Source organism: Dendrobates tinctorius, unplaced genomic scaffold (assembly GCF_039654945.1).
Source record: "Dendrobates tinctorius isolate UK_male_01 unplaced genomic scaffold, ASM3965494v1 ptg000170l, whole genome shotgun sequence".
NCBI classification, from domain to species: Eukaryota; Metazoa; Chordata; class Amphibia; order Anura; family Dendrobatidae; genus Dendrobates; species Dendrobates tinctorius.
In genome coordinates this window covers 2,714,942-2,725,878 of record NW_027361837.1, presented here as the reverse complement: position 1 = coordinate 2,725,878, position 10,937 = coordinate 2,714,942, and the positions used below count along the sequence as shown (strand labels likewise).

General features: G+C 44.1%; 1 protein-coding gene across 2 annotated transcripts in view; it reads right to left on the bottom strand.

Annotated features, from left to right (window-relative positions):
* Positions 1–898: 898 nt before the first annotated feature.
* LOC141053741 (dipeptidase 2-like) overlaps positions 899–10,937 on the bottom strand; it is a 682,167-nt gene continuing 672,128 nt past the window's right edge. For both annotated transcript variants that reach the window (XM_073550795.1, XM_073550796.1), the window contains one exon: positions 899–1,196. In XM_073550795.1, the coding sequence (XP_073406896.1) occupies positions 1,008–1,196 (189 nt within the window). In that variant the 3' untranslated portion in view covers positions 899–1,007. The remainder of the gene's footprint in view (positions 1,197–10,937) is intronic.

Here is a 10,937-nt window from a genome sequence, read left to right as displayed (position 1 = left end):
TGTTCCCTATTGTTGCCTCAATAAAGTTTTTCACTTTGTTTGTAGCTCTGGACTCTGGGTCCTCTTTTTTCTCTCCTATTGTAACAGGTCCGAGTTTATTGGTCGTCCTCCTGACGACCGTAGCCACACACCGCAGCACCTTTACAGCTCTCCGTATCCAGGACCTTCACCTTTCCTTCAGTCGTGGTGACGTTCCTCACAGATCTTTCGCTGGGGCTGTCCTAGACCAATCTATCGCCAGTGCTTCACCTGCCCAAGGTCGTCATCCAGTCGGTACCCCCCGGGGCCTCATCTGTCCTGTGGTACGTTGTGTCAGGGCCACCCCCCTGGCTGTCTTCTCCTGTCAGTCCCTTGGTTGAGCTCTCCACTGTCGTCAGTCTTCTGTAGTGAGTCTCTCCACCTAAGCTCCTCCTGGGACTAACTAACCTGGAACCCCAACCTGTCCTATTTATCCCCTCTCTCACTGGGAATTTCCCTCCTGGGTTTCTATCTCCCCGCTCCCCATGACTAAGCAGTTTCTATAGCTGTAAGCTGATGTCAAGTCCTGAACTACACTCACCCCTGCCATCTTTTGGTCAAATTTCGATACTGCACTCACTTTTCTGTCTTTCCCTGCTGTTACCTTTCTGTCATTGCCAATCTCTGTCTATAGTGCAGAAATTGTCCCCTCCTACTTCCAGTCAAGTCTGTCCATCAAGTCACCTTCCCCACACTGGGAGGGATAAAGTTTGTTTACTGCTAGCAGCGTGGCTCTAAATACAGGCGCCGGGCAGGTTCAGAAAACTATTAACCTGCAGATTCCCTCCATATCTGCAGGATTATAGCATTTGATCAATCAGGGTCAGACTCTTACTCGCGTATTGTATTACTTACTCGCGTAATGTATTATTAGTCATGATGCAATTCCAGTGGAAAGCTTTTAATCATGATTATAGGCAGATATGCTTCATTTTATATTTAAGGTTCATTAAAACAATGAAACCAAACAACATCAATGAATAATAACGTTACCAAAATGCATAAATGCTGGACATTATAAATGTTGTCAAAGTGAAAGCTGACATGCTGCTTTCTTGAATTCCAGATGCCTTTGTACTTTCTTGTAATTTTCGCAGATCTAAACGGCAAGAGTAATTCAGCTGACTGTCTGGAATCTTTTCTTCCGAAGGTTTCACTTTTATCTGTTCATCTCTAACCTAAAAATTTATAATAAAATAGAATTAATAAAAGGATGTGTTCATATAGCCATGGTCTGCATTATCTTTTATACAGAGTCCAGTCTTTTTGTATATTTTCATTCAATACTGTATACAAACACATGCATCACATATTTAACTACGTCCCGTTAAATTCTATTCATATACAGTCAGCTTCAGGTCACTCTACAGATAATACAAATATAACAAGAAGTTATCTCAAATAATTTCATCATACATTTGATAGGGCAGGGGAACAAATGTGAACATAACCAGATACGATTTCTATAATATTCCAATTTAACATATTGATCAATGATTTTAAGTACCCATTTGTTTGTGCAAATTGCCTCTTCAGAAAGAAAGAGGACTTTTACTCTACAGCGCCACCTATTGGTAGTAGCGATCCTACAAGTCACAATCAACCCTTTAACGAGTCTTGTAGTATGACTTAGGATACAAGCCAAATCAGAATCTCAATTTGCAGACACGGTGTTTCGAGCTGTTGGCTCTCGTCAGTGCAAAGTATGAGATCTGATTTGGCAAGGTGAGAGGCTCTGGACTAGGGTCTAACAAGTAAGGTTTCTCCTTGCGGTTAGTGACATGCCAGCTGTGGCTTGTCAAGGTAAGGAGACTTATTCGCCGTGCAATGCTCCTCTGGGAAAATAATATGCAAATTGCCTCTTCAGAAAGAAAGAGGACTTTTACTCTACAGCGCCACCTATTGGTAGTAGCGATCCTACAAGTCACAATCAACCCTTTAACGAGTCTTGTAGTATGACTTAGGATACAAGCCAAATCAGAATCTCAATTTGCAGACACGGTGTTTCGAGCTGTTGGCTCTCGTCAGTGCAAAGTATGAGATCTGATTTGGCAAGGTGAGAGGCTCTGGACTAGGGTCTAACAAGTAAGGTTTCTCCTTGCGGAGAGTGACATGCCAGCTGTGGCTTGTCAAGGTAAGGAGACTTATTCGCCGTGCAATGCTCCTCTGGGAAAATAATATGCAAATTGCCTCTTCAGAAAGAAAGAGGACTTTTACTCTACAGCGCCACCTATTGGTAGTAGCGATCCTACAAGTCACAATCAACCCTTTAACGAGTCTTGTAGTATGACTTAGGATACAAGCCAAATCAGAATCTCAATTTGCAGACACGGTGTTTCGAGCTGTTGGCTCTCGTCAGTGCAAAGTATGAGATCTGATTTGGCAAGGTGAGAGGCTCTGGACTAGGGTCAAACATTTGTTTGTGGCGACTCAATGAAGTATGCAAAAGAGGAGAACAAGAGTTCATGCTACTATATAAACTGTTAAATTTATTTATTTTACATTTAAAAGTAGAGAAGAAAAACATAAACCTAAAGAAAAGAAGGAAAGTGGGCACACTTGCTGTCTCAGTGAAAAAATCCCGGAAAAATAAGGTCGAGGATACTGCTAAGCTGTAATAATATAAATACATGCAAAAGGAGGCTGGTCTATGTTCTGTCTCCGACATAAGTAATGACTCTTAAACTGCCTATTTGATAATATACCATGATTGCTGTATGTACAGGATGTTCAGTTTTTCCTTAGTTAATGTTAAGTGTTCTTGGCTCCATCCAGTGGCCAATGTTATAACTGCATGTTATTATGCATTCTACTTCCTGATTCATTCCCTCCAATTCCCAATGTATCCTGGGTAAGTTACAAGGCATCATGGTCTAATACAGCCCCCTTTCTCTGTCCAGTCTGCCATTTTCTGCCAAGCCTGCTTCATGTGGACATCTCATTTTTCTACCTCCCTGTTACACCTGGTCCCCATCCTGGCGCTGCACCCAGGTCTGTCGCTGTTACACCTGGCCCCCGTCCTGGCACTGCATCCAGGCCTGCTGCTGCTTTCCATTCTGGGCACTCACCTCGAGCCTCTCAGGCTGCTGCTCAGCATTCTGTCCTCCCTCCTGCCTCCCCCTCCTGGGGTCCTGTGAGGAGATCTGTAGCTAAGACTATTAGGGCACGCCCGCCCGCTCTCTTGCGTTCTTAAAGGGGTGGCGTGCATTATTCAAAAAATACAATTAACCAATGGCAGCTCACTGGCTGCTATTTCTGGCCTCTCCTCCATAGGGAGAGCGCCGGAGCAATGAGTATCTATCATTGCTACATCCGGTTCTCATGCTACCCTGTCTGCGCTGCATCTGCAGTCTCTGTGCATTGTCTAATGCTCTCTGTTTCCACAGCATATCAGTATCCTGTGTTACCTGGTTATATCAGCAACCATCTGGGCCTAAGCCATCCCGTTCCACCTACAGCCATCCGAGTCCAAGGACTATGTGAAGGTCACTGGAACCAACTTCTTAACAACTAACCGGATCCAGGACCCAGCGCATTACGGACTCTGCTGTAACTTTTGTTATCCATTTTGGTCCCGCTGGGACAGTTGCCACGTGTTCGGGGTCTAACTGGAGGTAGCACCTGTGTCCTCCGGGTATTCCTTTCTGGCCCTGCCTGAGGGGCTTTACTACGGGTGCCCAGGGCTCACCATTCACAACCCCTTTGGAGCCCCCCGGACCGTGGTCCCGAGGTTCCACTTAAAAAATAAAAACGAATGTGAACTTCACCATCTCTGCCTCCGCTTCCATTCGTTACACTCCCCTTGTGTCAGCATCGTCGGTGAGTAACCACGCTCCCACATCTAATCCCTGTCTCAGATCACCCTAAGCCAGCTCTCCCCTGGTTAGCTGTTAGCGCAGGTAATCTGTAATGTATGTATGTATTTTATGTAGCCATACTGATTGTTTGTATTATGTGCTTATTTGTAGTTTCACCGTGCATCTATATACCATCGCGTTCAATAAAACACAGATTCAACCTACAGTCTTCTTATTGGACCCCCAGTATAGCGGTTTAGCTACCCGTATAAGCTATATGAACCCTGTGCATTTAGCTGAGGACGGAATATCTATCTATTATAATAGCAGTACATCAAAAATATGCATGTCCCACTATAAGGCATGGGCATTTTGCATTACAGCAGAGCTTACTGTATTAAAGGGTATCTCCATACAATATCTAGCTGTGCAATTTAGCAAGTCATCAATAGTTAGCTGTCTATTACACTGTACACTGTGTAAGTACACTGCTGATTTTGCAAGTTTTCCACCTACAAGGAATAGAGAGATCTGTTATTTTTATAGTAGGTACACTTTAACTGTGAGAGACAGGATCTAAAAATAAAAACCAGAAAATCACATTCTTTGATTTTAAAATGATTGCATTTTATTGCATGAAATAAGTATTTGATCACCTAAAAAACAGCAAGATTTCTGACTCTCACAGACCTGTTAGTTTTTCTTTAAGAAGTCCTCCTACTCTGCACTTGTTACCTTTATTAATTGCACCTGTTTGAACATGTTACTTGTATAAAAGAAACCTGTCCAGACACTCAATCACACTTCAACATCTCCACCATGGCCAAGACCAAAGAGCTGTCTAAGGACACCAGTCAAAATTGTAGACCTGCACAAGGCTACGATGGGCTACAGGACAATAGGCAAGCAGATTGGTGAGAAGGAAACAACTGTTACCACAATTATTAGAGAACGGAAGAAAAACAATACATGTGGTCAATCGTGAGGAAGAAGTAATTTTTTACTTCAAAATGCGTTGAATAAACCACTACCTTTCACTTATCCCGTGCTGAAAGTCAGTGGATTTTCACTCTAGATTCTTTAGCCCCTAGGGGACTTAATTCTGAAGTGGAACTTTTTGCCTTCAATTAGCAATATGAACAGTGTGATATGAGCAGTGTCTAATGGGTTAATTCACTGAAATTAGAACCGTAGGTTTAAAAAGGGAACCACGCCTATGACAGACCTTCCCTAATGAAGGAAGCCGTGCACTTCCGAAACCGGTTGGAAGAATTTGGTCTGTATTACTCACTGGTCTCAGCCACATGACCTTCTGACGTCACCAAGGTCCTGCAACTCCACTGCAGCTGGCAGCATCGTGCTGCGAAGAACGCCGGCGCACCGAGGGAGCAGCGTACAGTGAGTAATTAAGAGACTGTCACCGGCCGGGACAGTTCTCTCAGCATTTATTGCTGGACTTAGTGCTTGAAACGTACTTTATCCTGTTTTTGGACCCTGCAAGTGCATAGCATAGCATTTGATTACCACTGCAGCGACGGAGCTTCAACCTCATTAGCTCCTATATAATCGCTACATTCTGGGCTCCTTTATGTGGCCTTGCACATTTTTTTGAATGCACCTAATGTACAGTGGGGAAAAAAAGTATTTAGTCAGTCAGCAATAGTGCAAGTTCCACCACTTAAAAAGATGAGAGGCGTCTGTAATTTACATCATAGGTAGACCTCAACTATGGGAGACAAACTGAGAAAAAAAAATCCAGAAAATCACATTGTCTGTTTTTTTTTCATTTTATTTGCATATTATGGTGGAAAATAAGTATTTGGTCAGAAACAAAATTTCATCTCAATACTTTGTGATATATCCTTTGTTGGCAATGACAGAGGTCAAACGTTTTCTGTAAGTCTTCACAAGGTTGCCACACACTGTTGTTGGTATGTTGGCCCATTCCTCCATGCAGATCTCCTCTAGAGCAGTGATGTTTTTGGCTTTTCGCTTGGCAACACGGACTTTCAACTCCCTCCAAAGGTTTTCTATAGGGTTGAGATCTGGAGACTGGCTAGGCCACTCCAGGACCTTGAAATGCTTCTTACGAAGCCACTCCTTCGTTGCCCTGGCGGTGTGCTTTGGATCATTGTCATGTTGAAAGACCCAGCCACGTTTCATCTTTAATGCCCTTGCTAATGGAAGGAGGTTTGCACTCAAAATCTCACGATACATGGCCCCATTCATTCTTTCATGTACCCGGATCAGTCGTCCTGGCCCCTTTGCAGAGAAACAGCCCCAAAGCATGATGTTTCCACCACCATGCTTTACAGTAGGTATGGTGTTTGATGGATGCAACTCAGTATTCTTTTTCCTCCAAACACGACAAGTTGTGTTTCTACCAAAGAGTTCCAGTTTGGTTTCATCAGACCATAGGACATTCTGCCAAAACTCCTCTGGATCATCCAAATGCTCTCTAGCAAACTTCAGACGGGCCCAGACATGTACAGGCTTAAGCAGTGGGACATGTCTGGCACTGCAGGATCTGAGTCCATGGTGGCGTAGTGTGTTACTTATTGTAGGCCTTGTTACATTGGTCCCAGCTCTCTGCAGTTCATTCACTAGGTCCCCCCGCGTGGTTCTGGGATTTTTGCTCACCGTTCTTGTGATCATTCTGACCCCACGGGGTGGGATTTTGCGTGGAGCACCAGATCGAGGGAGATTATCAGTGGTCTTGTATGTCTTCCATTTTCTAATTATTGCTCCCACAGTTGATTTCTTCACTCCAAGCTGGTTGGCTATTGCAGATTCAGTCTTCCCAGCCTGGTGCAGGGCTACAATTTTGTTTCTGGTGTCCTTTGACAGCTCTTTGGTCTTCACCATAGTGGAGTTTGGAGTTAGACTGTTTGAGGGTGTGCACAGGTGTCTTTTTATACTGATAACAAGTTTAAACAGGTGCCATTACTACAGGTAATGAGTGGAGGAAAGAGGAGACTCTTAAAGAAGAAGTTACAGGTCTGTGAGAGCCAGAAATCTTGATTGCTTGTTTCTGACCAAATACTTATTTTCCACCATAATATGCAAATAAAATGAAAAAAAAAACAGACAATGTGATTTTCTGGATTTATTTTTCTCAGTTTGTCTCCCATAGTTGAGGTCTACCTATGATGTAAATTACAGACGCCTCTCATCTTTTTAAGTGGTGGAACTTGCACTATTGCTGACTGACTAAATACTACAGTGGGGCAAAAAAGTATTTAGTCAGTCAGCAATAGAGCAAGTTCCACCACTTAAAAAGATGAGAGGCGTCTGTAATTTACATCATAGGTAGACCTCAACTATGGGAGACAAACTGAGAAAAAAAAATTCCAGAAAATCACATTGTCTGTTTTTTTTTCATTGTATTTGCATATTATGGTGGAAAATAAGTATTTGGTCAGAAACAAAATTTCATCTCAATACTTTGTGATATATCCTTTGTTGGCAATGACAGAGGTCAAACGTTTTCTGTAAGTCTTCACAAGGTTGCCACACACTGTTGTTGGTATGTTGGCCCATTCCTCCATGCAGATCTTCTCTAGAGCAGTGATGTTTTTGGCTTTTCGCTTGGCAACACGGACTTTCAACTCCCTCCAAAGGTTTTCTATAGGGTTGAGATCTGGAGACTGGCTAGGCCACTCCAGGACCTTGAAATGCTTCTTACGAAGCCACTCCTTCGTTGCCCTGGCGGTGTGCTTTGGATCATTGTCATGTTGAAAGACCCAGCCACGTTTCATCTTCAATGCCCTTGCTGATGGAAGGAGGTTTGCACTCAAAATCTCACGATACATGGCCCCATTCATTCTTTCATGTACCCAGATCAGTCGTCCTGGCCCCTTTGCAGAGAAACAGCCCCAAAGCATGATGTTTCCACCACCATGCTTTACCGTAGGTATGGTGTTTGATGGATGCAACTCAGTATTCTTTTTCCTCCAAACACGACAAGTTGTGTTTCTACCAAACAGTTCCAGTTTGGTTTCATCAGACCATAGGACATTCTCCCAAAACTCCTCTGGATCATCCAAATGCTCTCTAGCAAACTTCAGACGGGCCCGGACATGTACAGGCTTAAGCAGTGGGACACGTCTGGCACTGCAGGATCTGAGTCCATGGTGGCGTAGTGTGTTACTTATGGTAGGCCTTGTTACATTGGTCCCAGCTCTCTGCAGTTCATTCACTAGGTCCCCCCGCGTGGTTCTGGGATTTTTGCTCACCGTTCTTGTGATCATTCTGACCCCACGGGGTGGGATTTTGCGTGGAGCACCAGATCGAGGGAGATTATCAGTGGTCTTGTATGTCTTCCATTTTCTAATTATTGCTCCCACAGTTGATTTCTTCACTCCAAGCTGGTTGGCTATTGCAGATTCAGCCTTCCGAGCCTGGTGCAGGGCTACAATTTTGTTTCTGGTGTCCTTTGACAGCTCTTTGGTCTTCACCATAGTGGAGTTTGGAGTCAGACTGTTTGAGGGTGTGCACAGGTGTCTTTTTATACTGATAAGGCTGGTTTCACATTAGCGCTTTTTAAGCGCACGCACGGCCGGGGGTAGCTCCGCCCCCGAGCCGGCTCTCTGCCCGGCGTGCCCGCCCCTTGCTTGTAGCGCCACCTCCTAGCGCACAGCGGCGCCTGCGATCGGCGCACCCTATCTTTAGCATAGGGTGCACAGATCGTGCGCAGGCCGTGCGCTAGTTGCGCTTTGACCTGCGCTGCGCACTTCTGACGGTGCGCCGTGCGCGCCAAAATCAAACTTTGGCTGGTTTCACATTAGCGCTTTTTAAGCGCACGCACGGCCGGGGGTAGCTCCGCCCCCGAGCCGGCTCTCTGCCCGGCGTGCCCGCCCCTTGCTTGTAGCGCCGCCTCCTAGCGCACAGCGGCGCCTGCGATCGGCGCACCCTATCTTTAGCATAGGGTGCGCAGATCGTGCGCAGGCCGTGCGCTAGTTGCGCTTTGACCTGGGCTGCGCACTTTTGACGGTGCGCCGTGCGCGCCAAAATCCGAAAAGTTTGATTTTGGCGCGCACGGCGCACCGTCAAAAGTGCGCAGCGCAGGTCAAAGCGCAACTAGCGCACGCCTGCGCACGATCTGCGCACCCTATGCTAAAGATAGGGTGCGCCGATCGCAGGCGCCGCTGTGCGCTAGGAGGCGGCGCTACAAGCAAGGGGCGGGCACGCCGGGCAGAGAGCCGGCTCGGGGGCGGAGCTACCCCCGGCCGTGCGTGCGCTTAAAAAGCGCTAATGTGAAACCAGCCTAACAAGTTTAAACAGGTGCCATTACTACAGGTAATGAGTGGAGGAAAGAGGAGACTCTTAAAGAAGAAGTTACAGGTCTGTGAGAGCCAGAAATCTTGATTGCTTGTTTCTGACCAAATACTTATTTTCCACCATAATATGCAAATAAAATGAAAAAAAAACAGACAATGTGATTTTCTGGATTTTTTTTCTCAGTTTGTCTCCCATAGTTGAGGTCTACCTATGATGTAAATTACAGACGCCTCTCATCTTTTTAAGTGGTGGAACTTGCACTATTGCTGACTGACTAAATACTTTTTTGCCCCACTGTGTATATATATATATATATATATATATATATATATATATATATATTCCCTTGTAGTGTCTCCATTTTTATATCCCTATTTCACATGTTTGATTTTTAAATCCTTTTGTATGGTGTTGGTCTATGGTCTCAATTAGTTTGATCTCTGGGATCGTGATTTTTTTTTTTTTTTTCAGAATATGTCAGTTTGGTGAATATTTCATTTTTCATTGGATATATTTGTCTATTGAGACTTCCATATTTATCTGCCACTTATCTTTATAATTTTTGTGTTGTTCCCTAATCCTTGTGATTTATCCAGCACAGACATTTTCTATCTTATCCAAATATTAAATTCTGTTTTTTCTATACAATATCATACAATCTCTATCACACAATGTGATTTTCTGTATTTTTTTTGAGATTCTGTCTCTCACAGTTGAAGTGTACCTACGGTTAAAAAATTATAGATCTCTCCATTCTTTGTAAGTGGAAGACCTTGCAAAATTGGTAGTGTATCAAAAACTTATTTTCCCCACTATATACAATTGTGCTCAAAAGTTTATACACCGGCTGAATTTTTTCTTTCTTGGCCTTTTTTCAAAGAATATGAATGAAAGCACCAAAACTTTTTATCCACTCATGGTTAGTGGTTGGGTGAAGCCGCTTATTGTCAAACTACTGTGTTTTCTCTTTTTAACCCCTTTACCCCCAAGGGTGGTTTGCACGTTAATGACCGGGCCAATTTTTACAATTCTGACCACTGTCCCTTTATGAAGTAATAACTCTGGAAAGTTTCCATGGATCCCGGTGATTCTGACAATGTTTTCTCGAGACATATAGTACTTCATGTTAGTGGTAAAATTTCATTCCTATAACCTGCGTTTATTTGTGAAAAAAATGGAAATTTGATGAAAATTTTGAAAATTTCACAATTTCCCAACTAGAATTTTTATGCCCTTAAATCACAGAGATATGGCATACAAAAAACTTAATAAATAACATTTCCCACATGTTTACTTTACATCAGCACAATTTTGGAACCAAATTTTTTTTTTGTTAGGAAGTTATAAGGCTGAGTTCACTCGTGGCGTTTTTTTCACGTTTCCGCGGCGGTTTTAACCGTGCGATTTTGCCGCAAAAACGCGAAAAATAAGCATCCCATGCATTCCTATGGGATTCCGCAATGCTGTGCTAATGCTGCGGTTTTACCGCGGCGGAATCGCTTCGCGGTAAAAACCGCAGCATGTTCATTAATTTGCGGAATCGCGGCGATCCCGCACCCATAGGAATGCATTGTTCCGCTTACTTCCCGCATGTGGCTGTGCACACCATGCGGAAAGTAAGCAGAACATTTGCGGATGGTACCCATGGTCCGGAGGAGAGGAGACTGTCCTCCTGGCTTTGGGTACCATATCCCTGTAAAAAATAGAATTTAAAAATAAAAAATATTGTTATTCTCACCCTCCGACGTCCCGCGCAGTCTTCCCGCTTCTCTTCACGCTTTCGTTCCCAGTAATCCTTTGCGAAAATGCCCGCGATGGCGTCCGTTCTCGCGGGATCGCGAA